General features: G+C 54.2%; 1 protein-coding gene across 1 annotated transcript in view; it reads right to left on the bottom strand.

Moving 5' to 3' along the window:
* Positions 1 to 25,059, bottom strand: part of TMEM132D (transmembrane protein 132D) — a 518,464-nt gene that overhangs the window by 80,982 nt on the left and 412,423 nt on the right. Inside the window, exon 7 of the mRNA XM_045073706.1 lies at positions 6,053 to 6,196. Coding sequence (XP_044929641.1) covers positions 6,053 to 6,196 — 144 coding nt within the window. The remainder of the gene's footprint in view (positions 1 to 6,052; positions 6,197 to 25,059) is intronic.

The raw sequence follows: 25,059 nt of genomic DNA, 5'->3' as shown, positions 1-25,059 counted from the left end.
AGCTCCTCTGCAGGAGACGGACGGTGAACACATCTGGCTCCGCGGCTGACCCGCCTCCCTCGGTGCTGCTCAACTCAGCCATGTGCTGTGGATAACGACGCACTAATGCTCGTTCCCGACGCGTCCCCACAGCAGGCATCGTGCACCAAACCCCGTCCCGGAGGAGGAGGGATGGAGGCAAACATGGAACAGGACTTGGGCCCAGGGACCACGCGTCTTGGTTTCTGCAGAGGCGTCAGAACTCCGCGTCTGCAGAACGGCAGGACGCGAAGCCGCCGAAAGACGGAGCGGCCCAAGGGTCCCCTGATGGAGGGGCGGCGGGACCAGGCGTGGGCCCCCCACGCGGCGGCGTTATTAACCCGAACAAGGAACGGGAGACCGACCCCGGCCACACCCCGGAGAACTGGAGGACAGCACGTGGAGCGCGGGGAGCCGGCCCCGGCAGGACAGCCCAGGAGGCCCCTGAGGGGGTCGGTTCACGGAGACAGACCATACAAGGGAAGCCCACAGGGGCTGAGGGGCAGGGCCACAGGGGCTGGTGACCCGTGGGGACAGAGCTTCGGTTCTGCAGGATGACCAGAGTCCTCGAGATGATGGACAAGCAAGGGGACGCTCCTAACACCGCGCGCTGTGTGCCTCGCGATGGTTAGGACAGCGCATTTTATGTTCCGTATTTGGCCACAATTAAAAGAAGAGCCTCTCGTTGTCTCAATGTCCTCATGCGGAAAAACCGACATGTGCCTGAGTCCCTGGGATGGCCGGGAGCATGGAAGGCGCGGACGGCTGCGTGGCGTGAGGAGCCGCACACAGACGCTGTTCCTGTCATCATGGGAACACAGCTCCCGACGCGGCACCCGCAGCCGGGGCCCAGGGCCCCCAGTAAGGCCGAAAGGTCGCAGGATGTTTTAAACACCGACAGCCTGACACAAAGCAGGACGGCTGGAATCCGGGAGTCGGGCCAGCGTACGGGGAAGAGAAGTGTTGTTTGCTGTAAACCAGAACATGGACTCTCAGTCCAGTGACAGTCCGTTCTGGCCTCCGGAAGTCAGCTGCAGGCAAAGAGCACGGCTCCTGGGCGTCCGCGTCGGGACGGAAGAGACAGCGGCGGGGCCGCCCGCCGCCCGCAGGCCGCCTTCCTTCCCTCCGCCTCTGCTCCACCTTCGGCCGCGTCCCCGGCGTCTCCACGGAGGGGCCGGCCAACTCGGCAGCTACAGAGGCAAACGTCCCCATGTGGGGGCTTCCTTGCCGACAAGGTGGATTGAAGAAGGGGTGCGCTGGGAGGTCTCCCCGTTCCAAGCCCCCGCTGGGCCCCGGAGCCCGAGAAGGATCAGTTCAACGCAGGTGCCCCCACCCCGCTCCCCGCGGGGCACTACAGGCGGCTCCTACAAGGGAAGGTGAGGAGCCTTAGTCGCTTCTAATGCCCGTTCCTTCAAGAGGATTTACGAAGCCATTTGGCTAAACTCCTGGGGAGAAACAGCCAGGCTGCCCGAGGAGCAGGACCATGGCGTGGGGGTGACCACGGGACCCACAGCCCCTTCCCGGCGGCGGCCCCATGCACTGCCGGGTGACAGAGCCCCGCAGTGTCCTGCGGGGCCAGAGCCATGTGCCACCCGGGGCTCCCTCCATGCGGGCCCGTGACCCCATCAGGAGCCCCTGACTGGCAGCTGCATACCCGGTGCTTCGGCAAGGAGCAGGCCGTGCCTGCCCCTCTCCCTGCCTCCGGCTCGTCGACGCAGCCCCATCCCGGAAACGGCTCTCTCCCCTCGCAGGGGTCGGCTCTCTTCTGCGGGAACCAGCCTTGGGAGAAGGAGTCAGGCTGGGCTGTGCCCAGTTCCCAGCTGGGCTGCGTCTGCTGGAGACGCAGGGGAGGACCCTGAGCTGGGGGAGCACAGCACGGAGGGAGGCAGGCTCCCCGGGTCCACCTGGTCGGGCAGGGGGCACTGCTGTGGCCTGGGGGAGGCGCCCGTCTATCCGGGAGGGGTGGCGAGAGCCTGGGACCCGAGCGGCCCCGAGAACTCAGCCAGCGTCTCGCAGGCCTCCGGCTGCTCCATCCACTCCCCGTGCACTCCCTGTGCCTCAGGGCACAGCAGCCGTCAACGGTGCCACTCTGGAGGTTCTTACGACTTCCCTAACCCCCAGTGTCTCTGAAGCCCGCTCCTCTTCCTGCTGAGCACACACAGAGCTGTCTGGGCCTCCCTCCCTGCCTCGCCTCTGCAGGTCACGGGCTGGGGTGAGATGGCTTTGGAACATCAGGTGTCGGGGGCTGGGGCTGCGGCGCTGGGATCGGGGTCAGGGGGCCCCCTGGGTGGGTCCCCCAATGGAGCCAGCCCCAGGACTGGAAGGTCTGCTCTCCTTCCGGCGGGGTTCCGGCTGAGCCCCACGGAACCTCTCCTCCCACGGGGTGGCCTCTCCAAATGCCTCGCTGTGGCAGAGGCCACACAGAAGGAAGGGGCTCTGTCTGCAGGTGAGGGCTGAGAGACAGAGACGGAGTGATGGAGAGAGAGACAGAGAGAGAGAGATGGGGACAGAGATGGAGAGAGAGAGAGACAGACAGAGGGAGAGATACGGGGGAGAGAGACAGGGGAGAGAGAGAAAGAGAGACAGAGAGCTATGGAGACAGAGAGAGAGAGAAGGGGAGAGAGAGGAGAGAGATGGAGACAGAGACAGAGAGACAGAGAGACAGAGACAGAAATACAGATAGAGCCAGAGACAGAGTGAGATGGAAACAGAGAGAGAGAAAGACAGAGAGATACGGACAAAAACAGAGAGAGGCAGAGAGACAGATGGAGACAGAGAGACAAAGGCAGAGAGATCTAGAGAGACAGGACAGAGAGAGACAGAGATACAGAGACAGAGATGGACAGAGACAGAGAGAAAGACAGAGAAAGAGACTGAGAGGGAGGGAGTGGAGGGAGCAGAGTAAGGATGTTCTCGTGAATCTTTTGAGGCTCTGAATAAAATCCCCATAAACTACCCCCAAATCAGGACTTTTCAATTACATCAGCCAACAACATTTTTTGATACATATTTTTTTTAAACTGAAGTCAGCGTGGGTGGGATTTCCTGTTATTTCCCACCCCGAAGCATCACAACGGATATTACTGCTGACACCAGAAATGCATCCATTAGGGATCTGCTGCCTTTTGAAAACCCGGCATCCTTGGGAAGCAGAAGGTAACATGCCTTCCCGAAATTTACAATTCAGTGCGAATGACTCTTCCAGCGGATTTCCTGCGAGGAGGTTTCGATACGGATGGGGGAGAACGCTCGGGCTTACCCCGCCTCTGGCTGGGAGGGAAGAAAGAGCACAGAGAAGGGAAAAGACTGAGGCTTTACAGCAGACCATGCGGCTCAGCAGACTCCTAACCCTAACCCTAACCCTGACCCTGTGCTCCCTGAGCCGCGAAGAGACAGCAGCGTGAGCCGCGGGGTTCGACCCGCAGGCTGTGCCTCCGTCCCTGGGGCTGCAGGTGCGTGTCCTTGAGGCCCCGGGCGATTTCCCGAGTCCCGGGATTCCTGGAGTCCCAGGGCATGGACACAAGTGCGGGCCTCTTTGCTGACCGGTACCACGAGCCTAACTCCGACTGCTCTGCACGAAAGTAGCCGTTTCCAGCATCCTCAGGGGAAAGTCTGGTGTGGTCTGGCGGGATCGAGCTCTCGGGCGCTGTTGGAAGGACGTGGCTTCTCCCGGAGAGTTTCTCTGTTGGTCTCTTTCTGGAGGCGGCTGACCTGCTTACGGCAGGAGGTCCCGTCACGGAGGGTTGGCAACAAGATCAAACGGAGGGGGACCCTGTCTTTTCTAAGACTTACGCCCGACTCTTCAGAGGGCGCCTCTGCGGCTGGGATTGGGACCAGGTCTCTCCCAGAGCAGACGACGGCCTCTAGAGGGACGTGGCGCTTTGTGGCCACGGCGGGTCACCCGGCCACCGGAAGTTGGGGTGGACACGGCACCATTTACGTTGCTGGGACTGAGAGCAAAGACAGTAAGAAACGTCCTGGAGCAAACGTCTGTCATCAGGAGGAGCGCGGACGGAGGCTGCCGAGAACACGCCCCAACGTCCTTCACGGGAACTCGCCGCTTCTGCTGCTCCAAGAGTGCGTCTCCCCGCCCCCGTCCCCGCGTGCCCTCGGCCTGCAGTGTTTCCACGTTGTGTGTCGTCCGGCCGTCCGTGAGCAGACCCAGCCTCAGCGTCCCCCCGTGAGTCTGTCCCCAAGAACGCCTCCGTGGCTCAACCACGAACCACGTGCGTTCCCGTCTTGTCGGTCACCCCGTCACTCACTCGCACGTTCGACACACATTTGTCCGGTGCGTCCTCTCTGCCGGGGTCGTTCGTGATGGGGGACGGCGGCGAAGGAAGAAAACCAGACGGCGCTGCCCGCCCACAGCCTACACCCCCGTGAGACCGTCAGACAAAGTAAAGTAAAAACATAAATGTGAAAATAGAGAGATCTGCATCGCACACATAGACCTTCGATGAATAAATACGACGGGAAAACGCGAGCGGGCCGGGAGGGCGGTGCTGGAGGGCCTGGGGACAGGCTGGGGAGAAGGGAAGCGGGGGACACGGCCCTGCCGGGGAGGGAGTTCGGAGCACAGGCTGAACACAGGGGCTGACCCGCTCGCGGAAAGGCCGATCCCCTGGTGTGGCTGGAACCGAGAGAACGAGCCGGAACGCGACAAGGGTGAGGCCAGAGCTCAGGCAGGTGGGCCGCGTCCCCAGTCACTCCGTCTGCTCTGAGACGGCGGGAGGCGGGGGGTGTTTGCGGAGCGAGGAGTGACGTGGTCAGACGGACACTCGGATCCCACTGGCGGCCGCAGGGACAGCAGACTCCAGGGGACAGGAGGCCACCGGGGGTCCCGCGAGGAGGACGCCGCGCGGGTCTGGCAGAGAGAAGGGACCGCGGCCTGGGGGCGGGCAGGACGCCGTGGAGGAGGGTCGGGTCTGGGGCCTGTTTGGAGGCCGCTGCCCACAGGATGTGCTGGGGGACGGGATGTGGGGAGAGAGGGACATCGAGGGCGAGCCAGGAACGGTCTGCGGCCCCGGGAGGCCCGGCCTGACCGGTACCCGCTGAGGGGATTCCGGAACAGGGGTGAGCGGTGTGTCACGACGCCGTCCTTCCTTCCCTCCCCTGCCTGTCCCCAGCCAATCGCAGGGCAGGGACCGCGCCTCCGACTACGGTCCTACTACCAAACAGGACCCAACAGCTGGTGGAGACGCCGTTGGCATCTGTCCACTGCTCTCTGCCGATGGACTTGCTCCCTGGAGTTCCTGGCGAGCAGAGGGGCTTAGCAGCTCCCGCCCAGCACAAGGGGGTCACCGAGCTCGGACCGGTGCGGGGACCCAGAGAGAAGCGGTCACGTGCACTTCCTGTCCCCTGCCTGCTGCCCCCAGGCGCTTGCTGGGAGACAGGCTCGGAGGAGGGTGCCAGGCAGCATTCGCCACCGCAGCTCTGAGCCGGGCGTGGGCAGTGGCAGTGTGACAAGCCCGTCCCCCGCCGAGTGCAGCGGCCGGCCGAGCGCCCCTGCCAGAATATCCCCGCGCACACTTTGGCTTCGCCTCCGCTGTGCGCTCAATTGTAAAGGGCGAGAAGAGGGCAGGAAAGAAGGGGCCCGGGGCATGTAAAGGAAGGGCCGCCCTCCGTGCCCCCGGCTGCAGAGCCGTCCCAGGTCGGCCGGGAGTGGGGACTGTCGTTCTCTCTTCCTGCCTCGGCTGGCGCTGTCAGTCACAGCTGGGGAGACTAAGTGCACGCTCGCCCCCCAACCCCGACTCGGCACACACGCTCCCTGCTCTGCAACCATCCCAGAGCAGGCTGCACACCCCCCAGGCTGGGTCTGGCCCCCTTCCCGGTCCCTGCAGCCCGCCACGGCCTCCCCAGGGACTGGGACGAGGCCCCGAGCACTTGGCACACAGGAAAGGTCAGGAGCTTTGCACACCTTGCTGAGCCTCCAGACACCACCGGAATGGGCTGGGAGGGGCCGCAGGACCCCCAGCGGTCACCACCTCGGACTCCGGCAGGGGTGGGGGGGCGGGGCAGGGAGACGTCCACTTGCCTTGATCACGTCTTCGTCGGACGACCGGCACTCCACAGACGTTAGCAGGTCGGTCACCGTGCCGTCCTCCTCCACCGACACCACCTTCACCGGAACGGCCACCGTCTTCCCCGTGAGGATGGCTGTGTTCAGGATCTCAGCCTCCTGGAAGACCAAACACACCCTGCCATCACATTCCGTCTCCGTGCGACGACCTCCCGCCTCCCCACGAAGGACCCCGGCGCCCGCACGGCCCGGAGTCACTAAGGGAGAACAGGATGGGGAAGGGGACCTCATGGGGAGGGCGGGAGCAAATTTATCACACGTGTTGTGTTTGACCCGCCTCCCCGTCAGCCAGAAGCTCTTTTAACTGCTTTGCGACAGTGGACATGTTTGGTCGCAGACCCGATCTTAGCATTCCCTCCCTTTGGCAGATGGCACAGAGAGGTCGTGTCACTTGCCCGAGGTCACACAGCCTGGCAACAGTGAAGGTGGGACTTGAACCCAGTCCAGCCGCTGAGCCCACGTGTCAGCTATGCCAGGATGTCTGAGCTGAGACAAAATGATGCCACCTTCAGCCGTGAACCGTTGACTAGGGGAGCAAGGGGTCCTAAAAGCAGCGGAGATTAGCCCCACCCACCCACGGCCTGTCCCGCGTGTAGCATGCACACAGAGACGGAGACCCTCACTCTTGGAACTCTGTGGCACTGGCCATCTTTCCCTTCCTGTCCCTCCTTGGGGCTCTTACTGGGTCCTGGCCTCTGTGTATGTCTGGAACTCGACTACGGCTCCAACGACATGCTCGGCCCACCGACATGACACATGTGTGCAGCAGACACACACGCCCACACAGACATGCGTTTGCCTGCCCGACGCATCCTCTGCTCACGGTTCACGGTGTCTCGCAGAACATCCCTGCTTGCTTTCGTTATTCAATTTAGACCCCCTTAGAGCCCAGGACACACGGGCACAGCCTCTCCCCTGCGGCATCTCACACCATTGCTGTCTTACTTAGAATTAGTCAATCGGAGACCTCTCTTCCAGGCCACAAGCTCCAGGGGACTGGTCTGCCTTCTGCTCCCAGTGCCTGGCACAGGGCTAGCTGCCGCGAGTAGTACATTATCTGCAAGACGCACGGACAAGGACTTGGCTGGGAAGACTGGAATCCACGCCCTGCCTCCCTGGTCTCCAGCCCTTAGTCCTGTGCATGGACCCGGGACCCCAGGCTGCATGTCCCAGACACTGCGTAGCGGCCCTTACTCTGCCCCTGTCCCCAGCACATTTCTCCCTTCTTCAGGTCCTCCTACAGGGCCCCGGGAGATCACAGGAACCCATTTCTTAGATAGAGAAAACTGAGCCCCAAGAACCAGAAATGGGTCTCATTCCCATCTGCAGGGACTGTCTCCCCCAATCACACGAGATCAAAGTCCCCAACAACACACAGCCTCCGTGCATCCAGCTTCCCGAATTCTTGCCCACAGAGCTCCTGCTCAGTGCTGTGAGCTGCGGGCCAGCGGTGTCCCCGAGAGGGGCTGTGTTGGCACAAACGCAGGGCTTCTTCTGTAGGTCCGACCTTGTCCAGCCTATCCTCGGGGGAGCAGCAATGAGACGCCTGAATGGATGCGAGGAGACACGTCTCTCCTAGGGCCAGGCTTGCATGGGGTCTTGATAATTTGATTTTCATGTGAAGTTGCAAATTCCCATTTAGGAGCATGTCAGAGGGACAGAAATGTATCATCCTAACATTGCATAACTGTTTTCCTTATGTTAACTTTGTATTTCTTACATAAGGTCTTACTTTTCCTTTATAGGACTCGTTCATCTTATAATTAGCTCATTTGGTGTAGATCTGAATGTGAAACTATATATATGGCTTTTTTTTTTTTTCCTTTTTGGTTATTTAACTCTGAAAGAAAGACCACAGTTTGGAATATTCCCGAATTTCAAAGACCATGCCTTCCGCTGTCTCAGTATGCAAAAGCTTCTAAATGCCCATTGATTATGCACTTGCTGTTTTCTCCCCCTTCACTGGTGAGTCCCCAGCCTGATGGGATTTTATTCTGGGCACCAGCAGAGTGTAAGGATGAACGGATGGAGTCAGAATGTGACGCTACTTCCCGCGGCCTCTGGGGTGGAAAACCTGCATTCCTACTGAAACGGAGATCCAGACCCGCGTCTCTGTTCCTACCGAAACGGTGGAGATCCAGGAAAACCATTCAGGCTTTGGGAACAAGTGGGGAATCACTCTTTGTCTGGCCCAAACTGGCTCATTTCAAAGGAAAGCAGAGAGCGGGATCTCAGACTTATGACTCTGGACACCTGCTTCAGGGAAGAGGAAGATGATTTCGCTTATGTCTGGTGGAAGAAGCAGCAGCCGCCGACAGCAAACCCCAAAGGGCATTCAAATTGGCACGGTCAGGACCAACCCCAGGACTCACTGGAGAGCGGGTGCAGGCCCAGAGCTGGGGGACGCCTCTGGCCAGACGCCTCACTCTTCCTGCAGGATCCCATGGGGTCGGCGCCGGGGCTGTCAGGCCTTCCCGCCTTCTCTGTGCATTCCCAGGTCTTCGACGCCAGGAGCCTTCTCTTCAGTGTAGCTCTGCTCTCCCCAGAAGGTGAAGGGCGTGTCTCCAGGCAAGAGGTGGTGGGAGTGCCCAGCATGGCCTTGGTTCATGTTGAGACATGACACACAGCTAAGTTGCTGATCTGACCCCAGAAGTCCCTGGCAAGTTCACCGCCTTGTCACCATGGGTCGCCCCTACCCCAGCCCCTCAGAGCGAGGAGAGCAAGGCTGGAAGGTGTTGGGGAAGCTCCATCGCAGGGCTCACTGGGAGCCCCAAGGACCCCCTGCGTATCTCAGAGCTGCAGAGAACATCAGGCCGTCCAGAGGCCAGGAGGAGGCACAAAGGGAGGAGACGGTGACGGTGCTTTGAGGCGACCTTGTAAGAGACCACAGATCCTTATCTCGGGCTTCGACGCACCCTCTACTGTAGGGAAACATGGAGTGGCCTGATTTTGCCAGAGAAATGACAGCTCCCCTCTTGGATCTGCTCTAGCACAGATTCAAGGAAGGGATTCGAGGTCGGGGCGGCACAGTTGTGGGGGGCGGTTCAGGAAGTGTCCGTAGGGGAGTCTGGAAGAGAGAGCCAGGAAGGCGTGCGCGCCTCCACCAGCTACCACGGTGGGCTGCTGGAGCCGGTCCTGCGGGGACCACGCCGCGTTGCAAAATACACCATGCGTGTTATATACTTCCATATGTGCAGACATATTATCACACATTCCCTTGCAGGGAAATTACCTAAAATACACACCTAAAAATAGATCGGCAGAGGGGCGAGGGAGCTGGGCGATTTATACGGAGCCTCCTGAGAGCTGCTCCCAGGGCCTGCGTCCCCAGCACGTCCAGCCTGCTGCGTGTGTGGGCAAAGCAGCCTCTCCCCGTTTCCAAGGATGCTCCTGGCAGACGGCAGTCCGGGGCCCTGTGAGGTGCTGGGGTGTAAGGGGCATGCGTGGGGCGGAGGACCGAGGGATAATACTGAGGGCTGCTGTCTCGTCGGGAGGGCTGGCGGGTCAGAGGCGGAACTCGAGAGCTGGCTTGTGGGTTTCACTTCCTCCTGCCTCCCGACACCCCGATTTCCTGCCTCGTGAACCCAGTCACGGATTCGCGATCACCCTTCCTTCCAAATTCATCTGAAAACGTAGGGAAGGAAGGTCAAGGAGACAGAAAAACACGGCCCTGCAGCCTTCTGAACGGCACCCCGAGGCCGAGCTGTGTGTTAGAGATGGTCTGTCGCCCACCTACGTGCACTTGCCCTCCTAGCGAAACCCTGATTTTGTCTGAGCCTGCGGGATGTCCAGCTAAAATTATTGCATTTTGGGGGGCCGTCCTTCATTTGTGACACAGTTCTGGTCCAGGAGATATAAATGGAAGTCACTGGGTGAGGCTTCCAAAAAAGTTTGTGAAAAAAAAGCAGATTCTGAAAGTTCTTTTGTGTTTTCCCTTTTCTCCTGCTGCCAAGCACAGATGATCCTGGCTTTGGGGCTCTATCTTGAACCCCCATGGTGAGAGCGTGCAGCTAAGACACCTGGCCCCGCGTCACGTTAGGGTCAGGGGCAGGGAAGCTGTTGTTAGAGAGCTGGGTGTGACTCCGGCCTCGGACACTGTCCAGCGGGTGACCTCGGATGGCTCCCCTGACCCCTGGTGCCTAATTAGCTTCAGTGATGGAACGAGGATAATGCAGGGCCCGCCTCCGCCTCCTGTGTCTGCCCGGGGTCTCGGGGAGTCACCAGTGTTGGGGAGTGGGGGACAATGACCGGTGCCTCTTCTGTCGTCTCTGAGTGTCTGATAAACACAGGTGTGAGTGGCGGCTGCCTCAGAGTGGACAGTGTCCCCCCACCATCCACGTCCACTCAGAACCTCAGGATATGACCTCGTTCGGGAAGAGAGTCTTTGCAGCTATGACGAGTTAAGTTCATAGGAGGTCGTCCTGGAGGAGTGTGGCCCTCCTCTAATGACAGGTGTCTTTGTGAGACGAGAAGACACAGACAGAGCCCCCCGGAAGGCGGCTGTGGGAGGGCATGGGTGGGGGTCAGGGTCGTGCTTCGGTAAGCCGAGGAACATGGAGGAAGCCAACAGCCACCGAAGCCGGGAGAGCTCGGCAAGGACTCTCCCCAGGAGCCTTCAGAAGGGGCGTGGTCCTGCCGACACTCTGAGTTTGGACGGCGACCTCCAGAAGGCGAGGGGACAGACGTCTGCTCTTTTCAGCCCCTGTGTTTCTGGTACCTTCTAACGGTGGACCCAGGAACCATTGAGCGGCCAAGCCCAAGGGAAGGGATCTGGACGCCAGCCAGAGGCATCCTAACACCGACCCCGGACTCTCCCTCCAAATGCAGGGCAGGGGAAAGACTGTAAGATCTTGCTCTCAGATAACCGCAGTCCTGTCTGATACGCGGCACCAGAAAGACGCCCTTGTGTTTTTCGGGTCTTGGGCTGAAATCAGCAAATCAAATAGCTTCTTGTCTCTATGGAGTGGGGAGAAAACCACTTTTTTGCCTTCACCGTCATCGTGACCCCTTGGGAGATCATGGAGCTGTGTGTGTTGAACCAGATGAGGAAGGTTGGAGGGAATATAAATGAATATGATGTTCGCACCACGGCTGCTTCCCCGACAAGAGCGCCCCAAGTAGGCTTCGTGCATCCCTCGGGAGGGGGCAGGCGGGGAAGGGGTGGCTGTTCTTCCCCACAGTGGAGGAAGCTGGTGCAGATTAGTCCCTGGGACACAGCAGCCCACGGCCCTGTCCCCTGACTCCACGCCCAGAGTTTCACAGCCCAGACTCCCTGAGAGAGGAAACAGGAAGATGGGCATTCCGAGGGAGGGAACTAGAGTTAACTGGTAACTTGTTCTACTGAGATCCACACAAGGAAACGTGAGTAAGGGGACAAGCTCCCGGCACCCTCCCCACACCCTAGGCAGGACTTCAGGGAACTACTGAGGCAGAGTTCCTGATAACATTGTTTATTCTGAGTCCCTGGGATCAAAGCTTCTGTTTTTGCCTCCCCAACACCTTCTCCAGAAAAACGCATCATTATCCTTCAGGGAAAGTCTCCCTTCTCCTCGGGACAGACAGACACAGCCACCCTCTCCCTCGGGGGTGCCGGGAGTCAGCAGGCACCCCCGAGGCCACACAGCCTCTCCCCCGGGGTCGGAAATTCCATTTCAGGGGAGCGGGCAGGAGCCGCGGGTGCTCGGCTCTCACTCCCGGTCCGCAGCGCCTGGAAACCCGTCGTTTCCCTGTTAGCTGCCTTTCCTGCCTTCTCTCCCGCCGTCTGCTCTCTGGGAGAGCCCGCGCTCTTTCGGCCGGAGGTTCTTGTGTTAAGTGTTCTCAACACACGCGCATGCAGTAATTATAATAAGGGACATTCCGAAAGGTGACGCCTACGTCTGTGGCCTCCAGAGCCGTGCTAGTTCCACCGGGGTGTGAACTTACCCCCAAACTCACTGAGTTATACACATTAAACATGCGCACCTCTGCATATGTCAAGTAGTTAATAAAACCCCCAAACTTCACCAGAATCAATTTCTTTTGCTTATAAGCAAAAGCATCTAATTAATAAAGATGCCCAGGAAGGTGGTTCAAAGGGGCTCCTTCTAGCTCTCACTGAGAGGCAGACTTAGTATTTCTGAACAATTATCAACCTCAGTTTGCAAACTGGATATTGCATTTAGTCTGAATCTTCCCGAAAACAGACCCTGAGACTGGCTCTAGGTGGCGTTAATTTATCTGCAAGGACTGGGAGTGGCAGATGGGGGAGGGGAAGGAGGAAGAGCCCACAGGAGGTGGTGCCGTCCAGCCTGCAGCGGGGACCCAGGGACCAGCATCTGCAGGGGCTTGGCCTTCCAGAATTGTCCGACTTCAGGCTCGAAGCACGCATTCTCCCCAGGGGTGTCACTGCCACCCTTAGGCAGGGCTCCCAGGACGTCAGAGAAGCCCCGGAGGGAAACGCGGCAAGTGGTCTGACGTGACCCGAGATGGACCAGGTCAGGGAACTGTCCAGCTTGGAAGGGGACGATAGGCGTGAAGGCCCAGCTTCCAGGATAGACTCTGGTGGTTATAAAGTTCTTGCATGTCAGGAGCGAATGACCCCTGATAAAGTCTGGGACAAGTATTGTGCTACTTTCTTAAAAAAGGATCACGCCTAGGCGTTCTTGTTTGCATGGACCTGTGGCCACAATCTACAGTAAATCAGGCAGCAGGTTTCGGAAGGAATGCTTCTTCTCTTGTCTGCTAACAATCCTCGGAGGAACGAACACTCACGTAACAAGACCCGACCAAATGACCCAGCAGCGTCCGACCAGGTCCTCAGGGAATGAAGAAGTGACGGGCCCTGCATCAAGGAGCCACACAGACTGGGCGGACACCAGCCGGGAGCTGCACCGAGGGGCTCTGGGAACACGCACATTTCAGATCTACCTACAGTTTGCACCATCATTCCTCCCCTCCTGATACGTCTCTGACTTCCTGTATTTCTGATATATTTGCTCTACAGAATATATGCTCCATTCCTCCCATATTTACTCCTTCTTCAAGAATATCTTGGAGGAGCTTTTTGAGGAACCTCCATATGGTTTTTGAGAGTGGCTGTTGAAAACAGAGCTACCCTTCGCCCTAGCAATGGCACTAGTGGGTATTTACCCTAAAGATACAAACGTAGTGATCCGAAGGGGCATGTGCACCCGAATGTTTATAGCAGCAATGTCCACAATAGCCAAACTGTGGAAAGACCTAGATGTCCATCAACAGATGAATGGATAATGAAGATGTGGTCTGTATATACAATGGGATACTTTGCAGCCATCAAAAGAAATGAAATCTTGCCATTTGCAACAACGTGGATGGAACTAGAGGGTATTATGCTGAGTGAAATAAATGAATCAGAGAAAGACAATTATGATATGATCTCCCTGATATGAGGAATCTGAGAGGCAGGGCAGGGGGTTTGGGGGATAGGGAAGGAAAAAATTAAACAAGATGGGATCGGGAGGGAGACAAACCATAAGAGACGCTTAATCTCAGGAAACAAATTGAGGGTTGCTGTGGGGTAGGGCTAGGGAGAGGGTGGCTGGTGATGGACACTGGGGAGGGCATGTGCTACGGTGAGTGCTGTGAATTCTGTAAACCATTCACAGACCTGCACCCCTGAAACAAATAATACATATATGTTGATTTAAAAAAATATCTTGGAAACCACGTTTGGGTTTGAGAGATACTGTGTGAGTCAAGATCTTAATTGCAGACAACAGAAACCGCTCTCGCTTGTTTCGGCAGGAAGGGATTTGCAGTCGATGCGGCATTGTTGACAGGGTCGAAGAAACGGAGTCCGGCTGACCTCCCAAGATCGAGTCTGCAACCACTCAGTGAGCCTGCTGTGGAGGCTGCTTCTGCCCCGATTAGGAAGCTGGGAAGTCAGCAGACTGTTTTAGACCCTGTTGCTGCTCCCCAAATCCCACATACTTCCTCTTCCCCACATTGGAGAGAAAGCCTCACACAGGCACATCTAATTGGCAGAGACAAAATCACAAGTCTAATCCCGCAGGGACACTGTTCTCTCCCAGGGAGGCAGACTAAAACAGATTTTTGGAATTTGCTTAGAGAGCATGAGATTTACACAGCAAGGGGCTGTAGGAACCTAGAGAGAGTACCTTTGGGGCAGCTACAAATGGGAGTTTTCCACAATCTCTATCAACACGACATATTCTGCTGTCTTCCTGATGTTTAAGTACAAAAAGGCCATATTCTGCGAAGTCGATTAACTGTAATTAAAATTTTATATCACCATCATTTATCCTCTGCTCTTGACCCACCTCCGACAACACAAACAAGAAGCACGTTATCCTTCTCTGTCCACTGCAGACAGAATTCTAAGACATCAGACGTCCAAGGGACAGAAGATGCAGGGATTCCGTTTCGTATTAAAATGGTATTCCGCGCAGGTAAAGACAGATGCTCATGTGCAGCATAGAAATGGTTTTTCTCTCCTTCCTGCCAAATTATATTGTACTCAAAGGTGATATTTAACCTGGGCGGGAGGGGGTCCTAAAGGAGACGTTCCTGACCGATCAGTCTGGATGCGGATGCGCGGGCCATGCAAGGGGATTCCAGTTCCCGGAAGAGAAGGATGGCTCGGAAAATACGCCATTTGCACCGCCCTATTTTCCATAACCCTCGAAGCCGGAGCTGTGTGAATAGTTGCAGCTGTTAACCTGTGAGGGTCACCGTCGTCTGCTACTCTGGTCGGGACCATAAAGCTTTGATGCGCAGTTCCCGCGCTTTCTCGCCAGCGGCCGCACTGAGGGAGGCTGCCTGGTCCAGATGGAGCAGCCACAAGAGGGTCGAGCCCCTGTGAACCTGGCGACCCCGGGCCCTGGAGGAAGAAGAGCTTTCCACTGATGCACAGAGCACAGAAAGCCAGAGTCATCAATATGCTTTCTTTGTCTTAAGGCAATGAGACTTTCGGAGGTTTAACCTAGTTCTAGCCCGACTAACACCCACCGCTTCCGAACTTCATTTTCCAAACAATAAAAATATTCATTAAATTCTGAGCTATAGATGCCCCAAGCCAAAACAGACTGCTCAGGTTTGAGGAGCCAACAACATTCCTTCCGCGTGCTGCCTGGCTGGCCCCGTTCTCCTGGCTTCGGCTGTTTAACGGGCTTGGGCACTCCCAGCCTGACTCGGAGACCAAACATCCCCACGGCTTCTCTCTTCCTCAACGTGACTTCTCAACTCTGGTTAATTTCCTAAATCTCTTCGGTTCATTTCCCAACGAAGACCAATGACCTGACGGATACAGTCGTGGCTCGTCACCCTGTCCTTGCCTTCTGCCTGTTTGTTCAAGCTCTGTGATTCCTGCCTGGGTCCCCCGTAAACAGGCACGTTGGAGATGACGGGCGCTGGTTTCTCATTCACATCTCAGGAAACAGGAGAGCTCGGAGAAGGCCTCAGAAATATCACCTCTCGGAGCACCTGGGTGGCTCAGTGGGTTAAAGCCTCTGCCTTTGTCTCAGGTCATGATCTTAGGGTCCTGGGATCGAGCCCCGCATCAGGCTCCCTACACTCAGCGGGGGGCCTGCTTCCTCCTCTCTCTCTGCCTACTTGTAATCTCTGTCTGTCAAATAAATAAATAAAATCTTAAAAAAAAAAAAAAAAGAAATACCATCTCTCATTTGGGCATCATGCCTGCGTGCTTCTTTTATTTTACCATTTTTATTTTTTTTTTTATTTTTTTTTTTAATATGGAACACATCCTTGTACAAAGGCCGGGCTAATCTTCTCTGTGTCCTTCCGGTTTCGTCTCTGTGCTGCTGACGTGAGCGCCTGTGACTGCTTTTAGCAAGGAGAATCGGTCAATTTGGCCTGCGTTGCAAGCGCATTTATAAAGCACTCTGTTTTTAAAAGGACATTAGCCTGTCAGCTTCACGGCTGAGGCCCAGGACGGAGAATGACTGCATGTTAGCCGCCACACCAGGTAAAGTAAAATTATCCCTCCTCCCACAGGGCAGCAGCGATATGCCACACAGCCGAGCCCACATGAGGCTGGCCACGGCGCATGCCTTCCACCGGGCAGGCTGTTTTCTGGAAGCGGTTGATAACGAGCCAGATGCGTGGTGCTTATTCTTGTCTATGTGAATTAAAATTCTTTTATCAAGGTCAAGCAACCTCATTGTTCAAAGACAACATTTGTGAAAAGGTTTATCATAAGATGCCACTAAAGGCCACCCCGACCCCCATTCCTTATCCCTATTCTGCTCCCCTTGGGTCATCACTTTCCATTCCTCGGTGAGGAAGGCTTATCAGCAGCCGTCTCAGCAACACGCTACCCTACGCGTTCTGGGAAGAGGCGGCTCAGTCATTATCTGGGTTTCTGGCACGACAGTTCCATCTCATCTCTCGCCTTTCTCAACCAGTATAATTAGATTCCTGGTTTGGTTCCCCTGTTGGCTTTATTTATAACTTAAGTACACACGCCTCTGATGGAGAGATAACGTGTCAGCTCCTGAATGGTTGTGTCTGTAGAGGCTTGGGCACTCCTTCTGAGCAGCGGCAGGGCAGGAGCTCGGGTAGCCCAGGCCTTCGGTGCGGGCTGGCCTTGGGGACCCACGCCTGCCGATGAGAATGTCAAGCAGGTAAGGCTGTGTTCCTTGGAAGGCTCCACTGCAGAAAGTGATTGAGCTTCCGCTCGTTTTTTTCTCTCCAGTGATGCTTGGTTGCAGAACTCAGCCACCAAGGTGCACAGAAGCCCAGACCCTGGAGGGGCCAGTGCAGGTGGTCTGGTCCACAGCCACAGCCACGGCTGAAATCCAGCAACCCCCCCTCAAGAAGAATCCACAAAGAAGACTTTGAGAGGACTCCTTTCCCCAGTGGAAGCCCCCGAGCCGAGTCCCATCGACTCCCAGAACCCTGATGGGAACGCATGTGGCTGCCCTGGTGTGCCTCCCCAGTGCAGTCACGGACACGGAAAACCCCGCCGCACACACCCTATGAGCCCGGCTCCAACTCCCGTCCGTTCTTCCTGCCACCCTGACCTTCCAAGGTTTCTCATTCTGAGCTGATGCTTTGATGCTCTCCAGGTTGATAACATCTACACTGTGTCCTTAAGTACAATGAAGCTTCCCGTTGTTTTGTACACAGGTTGAATCTAGAAGCTGAACACCGGTATTGGATCTCTGATTCACACAAACGTCGTTCACCACGCACGGAATGGGTCCTCGGTGCCCAGGCTGCTGCTGTGTGGGGCCAGAGAATCCCAGGCTGAATTGTGTGCTGGGACGGAATCCTGTTTCCTCCTCCTATTTCTGTGTCCCGGCAGGACCGTTTGCCTTTTCCGCGTTTCCTTTACTAGATTCAGGGCTTGTTTTGATAAATAGATGCACCAAAGGATGGGGGAAATTTTTAAAATGCAGAAGCAGGAGGGAAATCCTTGATTTGACTTCCTGTTGGTGGCAATTACAGTGTAGCGACGACAGGGCTTTGTGGGGCTAGAGCCGGCTGGCTGGCTGTTACGTATTCCTGTACCCTTGGAAACTAAGTATAAATAAATTTCTTACATTGTAGCTTTTTATACCAGCGGAGCTTCCTATTAAAAACGATCCCAAGGTAATAAGCTCAAGGTCCAACTCAAATGCTACATCGTTCTTAATGCTTCCAGGTGCAAATAATCAGTGTTACTGTTTCTAGCTTATTAAAGATAGTACATACAATAAATAGTATGTGCAGGCAGTAGAGCTTAGGGTGAGGTACACTGGCTCATGCACAAGATGGTGTGATGTGGAACCCTGCTTTCCATACCTGTTAGGTCCACGATGGTAGGCAAACTGGGGACTGCCCCATGCCTCAGGCTCCTCATCTCAACAGCGACCATGAACATGTCCGTGTTACTGGCTTCAAGTGAGGATTGCATATGCGAAAGCCACTTAGGACCGTGACCGGCAGGTGGCAAGAAAGCATGGGTTGGCATGGTTACGACTGTCCACGCCACCTGACCCCAGGATTTCTGCCAGCCGTGGAAGCAGGAGCCGGACAAGGGAGGCCAGCCTGAACAACGTGAGCCCCTGCTTGGCACAGTGAGGTGACCTTGGGCATGTGCCCTTGACCATGCACCCTCTTGGGGCCAACTGTCCTTGTCTTAAAAGATCTAAATGGCATATGGTAGGAATCCACCCACAAGGCTCTCCACTTGGGCTGCCTGGGGGAAAACCCCAGCTGTGCTATTTCCTACAAGTCTTGTGATTCTGCGAGTTACTTCCACACTTGTCGCTCCTTTTCCTCATCCGGAAAGTGGGGTTCTAGGTAGATTCTACCTTGGACGGTTCTCCTGAGGGACGGTGGGCACCTAAACGCAAGCCAGGTGTTCAAATAGTGCTCGGTGTTGCCAATTTTTCAAGAAGGTTGGTTATTATTATTATTAGCCATAATATTATTATTAGCCGAATGATAAGACATGCAGTGACTTCTAGGAATTCAGGATGCTCTTGGCAAGAGGAAAAAGTGAAAGAGAGGGAAGGAGAGAAGTAGGGAGCAAGCGAAGGGGAGAGGCTGGGACACATCACCGCCATACCCCGCTGTGAGCTGGGGCTCTGTCCTGGGGCGAGGGGAGGCGGCTGGAACCCTCACCACCCACAGGTGAGCATCTGACCGCCCTGACAGGAACCTCAGCCTCTGAGCTGCATTTTCTGCACACAGCTTCCCCAAACATAAGCCTTTGTCCTCACTTGGTGCTCAACCAAGGAGCAGTAATCTGTTTCAACACCGAAGGAAACACGGAGGTTATAGAGGTTATAGTTTCTGGGTGCTCTGAGGAGTTTTGGGAGGCAACGTGGATTGCGTGCTCATTTCACTGGCCATGTTCACTCCTGGCTGAGCCAGGGCTCTGCTGTCCTGGGCGGTGAGTTCTGTCCAGTGTCTGGTGCATGCGAGCTTGCCGTAGGATGGCTGGATGATACAGTCATGAGTTTCTTGGCCGCATTCATTCCTCATGCAAATCGATGTCAGGTTTATTTCTGGAAGAACCTCCGGGCAGGACCCCAGGGCAATGCAGCTTGGACCTTGAGCTTTTCTGTTCATTTGTGCCTTCTCGTGGGGATTTTCCGAGCCACCAGGTAAGGACAGACAAGCATGGCCAGGGATGGGACAATTCTCACACAGCTCCTGTCTCCACGGCCGCCGTATCCTGGCCAAGACCAGTATCCGGGAACATGGCATCGAAACTCTGCTTTTATCCATGACCAGGTGAGCCAGGATCGAACGCTCAATCAGGAGATGATCTTAGCTCTACGGAAGAGTTGCCTTGCAGGAACACAAAGCCAGGTTAGCAGGATTCCTGATTTTTTGAGAGAAGCCAAGAATCGATATTTTTAGGTAAAAGCTCCTGATTTTCGTATTTGGCTCACCTTTCGTAAAAATCACCAAGAACTCTGAACACAACACAGGTACAGGGCGCGTGGACCTATGGACCTATGGACTTGTAGGCTTGTAGGATATAGTAGGCGACTTGTATCCTGGTAGATGGTAATCACCCCTCACCATGAGGTCCCTTTTGGATCAAAAAGGGCTAGATTTAGATCTCTTGCCTGGTTGCCTGCTCTCCCCAGGAAGGCGAGTATTTTCCCAGGACCCTGGTCCATTTCTCCGGGTCACCCTGTGGCCCCCACTGTCTGGGAACGACGCCTCCTTTATTCTGTGCCACCTGAAGAGATCGGGGATCACAAAAGCACTGCTCAGTTTTGCATAAGTAATTTCAAATCTTATTTAGCATTGAGTTTCAGAATTAAGGAGCTAAGTGACAGCTGTTTAATTAACTCCTTAAGCTGATTAGAGTACGTTACCGAAATCCCCTCCAGGAGGAGCTCGGAACTGTGGGGAGATCCTCGGCCAGGCTCCTGCCACTGTTCAAACTCCGCGAGCTGCTAAGCCAATTGCCAAGCCTTCCTGACATCCTGGAGGATGTAGTCAAATAGAGATTTTTATTTATTACATTAACTGCTACAGAAGACTCTTTAGAGATGCCAAGCAAACAGGTTCTACATTAAGAAAAAAAAAAAGAAAGAAAAAAGGACTCCACTGGGAGTTTCTCAAAAAGCACTTTATAATGGATAAATCCCATGGGTTCAATCGTATTGTATTAAGAGGAGGGGTTTGGATTAACCCTCCCTTCCCACAAAATGGGCTGTCTGGCCTCCTCCTGATTAAAGAGACAAAGGCATATTAACAAGTTTAAGAAGCTAAGCCAACCTTTATCCTTAAGATTAGTGTTTTCAAAGTGGGATTTCCAAGGAAGAGAGGAGACTACAGTATAGGTCTGACTTCAAATGCGAGCTCGGGGCCGGCCGGACGCCAGCAGCGCTGAAGAGAGTGTACAGAATAATGGGTTTGTTGTTGTCATTGTTGCTGCTCCTTTTTAATCCTTGGCAATAGGACATGTGCAAGAAAGTCCAAGACCTTCTCAGCAGGAAGGGAGGCTTGGGGAACGTGCGAACTACCATCAGCCTGAATTTTCTAGAAAGAGGACAAGTTGAGCTCTTGAATTGAGTTTTAGGGGGATGTTTCCAGGAGCCCAGGCAGGGGTGTGGTGTGACATGCAGACGTTGCGGGTTGGTTCTGTGTGCTGAAGATCTCAGCTCCTTGCTCGAGGTATGGTGGTTTGGTGTGGCTGATGTTCTTTGGGGGACAGCTTTACTGAGATAGAATTCACATACCATATAATCCACCCATGTCAAGGGAGCGAATCAGTATTTCTCAATATATTCCAAGTACTTTTCAATATACTCGAAGATCCGCAACCATCGCCACGGTCCATGTTAGACCATTTCTATCATCTTGAAAAGAATGTACCCTGTGAGGATTCTCCCCTTTGGAGCACCACCCTGGCTCTGGCCCCAAGCCATTACGAATCTGTGTTCCATCTCTGTGAATTTCCCTGTTCTGGAAATCTCAGAGGAGGTGAATCACGTGATACAGTCTTCTGTCCCTGGCTTCTTTCAAGAGACATCACGTCATCCCTCTGCGGACGTCCATCTGGCGTCTGTGTCCGCCCTTCACCCCTTTTACGGCCGCATGGTGTTCCTCAAGGCAGAGAACTTTAATGCCTTCCATTCTGCAAAGCTTTTCTTCTGACCCTACTCAAATCACCGTGCACTAGGGTTCTTGGCACAGAATCCAGCCCACAGAATGTTCTGCTTGAACTGTACCGATGGGATCCTTTTTGACTGATCACAGTATTTAAAAAATGGGAGATACTCAAACATCTGGATTTCCGATTTGTCTTGGATCATGAGAATGGGCAATTCTGGGGCCCCGTTCGGTGGGCACGGAGAAGTGACCCCTCTCCCGTCCACCGGAGTCCACATCTCCTTTGGGCAACGTGGCTGGCCGTGGGAGGCTCTGAATCTGGGATGCTTCTAGATTGCCAATGAGGCTGCCAGTGAATGTGTGATCTAGCAGTCTGGGATACAAACATTGCCTGGTCCCAGCAGCTAAAGTGAAAACGTGTAGGAGATGTTAAGGACACAGGACTGAGTCTGTGGCTTCATTTATAACTTTCATAACTTTTTTTTTTCCCCCAAAGCAGGTTGCTGTGTGTGTCAGAAATTATAAATCCGGGGAGGCACTGCTCTCCCTGATGAGAAAACTCCAACAATATTACAAAATTCTGTTGAGTACCCTCAATTTATATCCAAGACTGACAATTGTGGATGTCGATGATGGTTCTTAGGAGGAAAACTTCACTTCTTCTTGGCTCCACAGAGCAGTGGTGTGAAACTCAGCATGAATATTAATTTATGTCTGTTGATGCACTCCTCTTGCTATCATAAAGTATTTGCTCTTTGAAACTGGGGGAGTTTTTGCCTGTAGCCTTTAACTAAACGAGCTGTCAGCCCCTTTCTCTATCACTACAGAAAAATGCATGTCAAATTGTCAAAGGCAACAGAATTTTCCGTAGGCTGGAAGAAGCCTATTGGTTTTATGGTACATGAAACTAAGGAATTAATTCAGTCAGTACAGAAAGGTCATCCAAAATTAATAAACATCAAAGGGCTGCTCCAGACTTCATTTGACTAACTGGGCACCTAAAAGTGGGTCTTGCTCAGAACCCCAATCCTCCAGAGGGACTGTAAATGGTTCTGAAGTTCTACAGGTTTTGACCTATAAGCCTAGGGATTCAGCAGGACTTATGCCGGTGGGGGCGTGGAGCCAGGTCCTGATTATCTATGCTAATGAAGATTTAGCAGTGTGGTTAATCCGAAACCTGTGCCGTCCAAAAAGTCATATGCAGTTTGGCCCTGGAATACATTATGCGTCTTTTCTTCCTTTTACCAGACAACTTCTTAATTATGTTTTTCTTAGGCTAATGCAGAAATGAATTTGCATGTCTTGAGCCCACACTAATTAGCAATGGTGGGGCAAGGGACGCCCATAAGATTATTCTGGGAGGCCCAGGAAGGTGAGTCTGGGATTTTTAAATGACCACGGCCATCCATGCATGGACTTCAGCCCCGTGGTGCACCGCCAGCCACGGAAATGTTTCTTGGGTCTCTCCTTCCCTTGCTGGGCGATGGGAGTGGGGGTGTTACCTGTATGAGGAACAAAATCAGCACTTTTGGCCACTCTCCCTGCTGGAGCCTTAGCTGCCCCATCTCTTCTCAGTACCCAGACCTAGGATTCCGCAGTTCTTAGCTGGCTCCGTGGCTGGCTGGCTGGGCTGTCCTCCATGGAAGGCAGGTGAGTACCACACATGCTCGGCAGAAATGAAAAAGGACCACAGGTCGTCCTGCACAACGGGGCTCCCTGAACAAGCCCACACATACCGATCTTCCCCTCACCCATTTGAAAATATAAAGAAATGGGTCTATAGCAAAGCAGTTCTGTTTCCAGGATGTCGGGGATGTCCCGTAGCCGTGGAAGACCAGAACCCTGGAGGTGAGCTCATCCGCTCCTGGGACACTTGTATTCTGCTCATTTGCAGGTGGACGTGTCCAGCTCTGCCCTCTCCCAGGAGCTCCCAGCTCAGCGATTCCCCTGCCTCCCCAACTTGTCCACTGGGGTGTACCCGATTCCCTGGGTCCCAAGCAGAAGTCCTGATGTTCCCCCCAAGAATCTCTCCTCTTTCAGAGTTGCAAACAGAGCATTGTGCAGCCTGGCACCTGGTTGGTCCGGCCAGAACCTCGGGGGTCAGGATTCATCCTTTAGTCCATGCCCCATGTGCTACCCATCAGAGCCTCTCGCGGTCACAGGGTCTGATATATTCTGCATTTCCAGCCACTTTCCTGTACCTGCACAGCTATCAGCTTCACTCGAGCTGCCAGGACGTGCAAGCAGGTTATGATAAAGTCTTCAAATCACTCATCTTCGTATTTGAGGCCATCATCCTTGTCACTCCCAGAAATCAATTTTCCATATGAAGCTACTGCCTGTTTGGCCACATCAGTATCTACGTTCTAGAAGGGCAGGCTGTGGGGGTCGCTCCCCACCCCGCTCCAAGCACTGTCAGGAGACACCACGTGAGCCCTGCCTTCAGCACGACAGGGCCCATCAAGGGTTCCTTCTGGGATTTCTTTCAGTCAACTCCCACTTCCTTTTTCTTCTCTTCTTTTTCTTTTTTTCTTTCCTTCTTTTTTTTTATTATGTTCAATTAGCCACTGTAGAGTACATCATTCGTTTTCGATGTAGTGTTCAATGATTCATTATCTGTGTAAAACACCCAGTGCTCATCACACACTGCAATCACCCTCCTTAACACCCATCACTTGTTGACCCCTCCCCAAATCCCCTTTCCCTCTGAAACTCTCAGTTGGCTTCCCAGGGTCCACAGTCTCTCCCAGTTTGTCTCCCTCTCTGATTTCTCTCCCTTCCCCTGTGATCCTCCATGTTATTCCTTATGTTCCAAAAACAAGTCAAGCCATATGATAATTGACTTTCTCTGCTTGACTCATTTCACTTAGCATAATCCCCTTTGGTTCCATCCGTGTCGATGCAAATGGTGGGTACTCGTCCTTTCTGATGGCTGCGTAATATTCCATCGTGTATAGGGACCACATCTTTATCCTTTTGCCTGTTGAAGGGCATCTGGGATCCTTCCACAGTTTGGTGACTGTGGCCATTGCTACTATGAACACTGGGGTACAGGTGGCCCTTCTTTTCACTACATCTGTATCTTTGGGGTAAATACCCAGTAGTGCAATTGCTGGGTCATAGGGTAGCTCTATTTTTAAGGTCTTGAGGAATCTCCACACTGTTTTCCAGAGTGGTTGTACCAACTTGCATTCCCACCAAGTGTAAGAGGGTTTCCCTTTCTCCATGTCGTCGCCAACACTTGTTGTTCCCTGTCTTGCCAACTTTTGCCATTCTGACCAGTGTGAGATGGTAGCTCATTGTGGTTTTGCTTTGTGTTCCCCTGATGCCGAGCGATGTTGAGCATCTTTTTATGTGTCTGTTGGCCATTTGGATGTTGTCTTTGGAGAAGTGTCTGTTCATGCCTTCTGCTCATTGATTGGAGTATTTGGTTTTTGGTTGTTGAGTTTTAAAAGTTCTTTAGAGATGGATACCAGCCCTTTATCTGAAATGTCCTTTGCAAAGATCTTTTCCCACTTTCAACAGGTACCTTGCTTTATGGCCATGTTCCCTTCAGTACTTTGGTCCACATTGAAAGCTAAATGCATCATTGGTGGGTCCTTGTAGATATCTCTAGATTCCACACTGCCTGGGTGGACTGAGGCAATCTCGTCACATTCATAAAGCTTGCGTGGAAAATGAGTCACAGGTTTAAGGCAGCCCACCTTCGTCAGGTGCTATCTAAAGTGGACCACAGGTGGGGCATCTGGGTGGCTCAGTGGGTTAAAGTGGACCACAGGGGAGTGAGTGTTGCTTCACTTGCTGGAATCACTGGGCGATCACCACCTTGTGTGCTCATCATTATTTTTTTATTTAATCAGGCTGGACTTCGCCAGAAGTGCCCCAACGGATTTGCAGCCAAG

The sequence above is a fragment of the Mustela putorius genome, unplaced genomic scaffold (genome assembly GCF_011764305.1).
Source record: "Mustela putorius furo isolate JIRA1106 unplaced genomic scaffold, ASM1176430v1.1 tig00537248_pilon_pilon_pilon, whole genome shotgun sequence".
NCBI classification, from domain to species: Eukaryota; Metazoa; Chordata; class Mammalia; order Carnivora; family Mustelidae; genus Mustela; species Mustela putorius.
The sequence above is the reverse complement of the archived record's forward strand: the minus strand, read 5'-3'. Positions and strand labels throughout refer to the sequence as shown.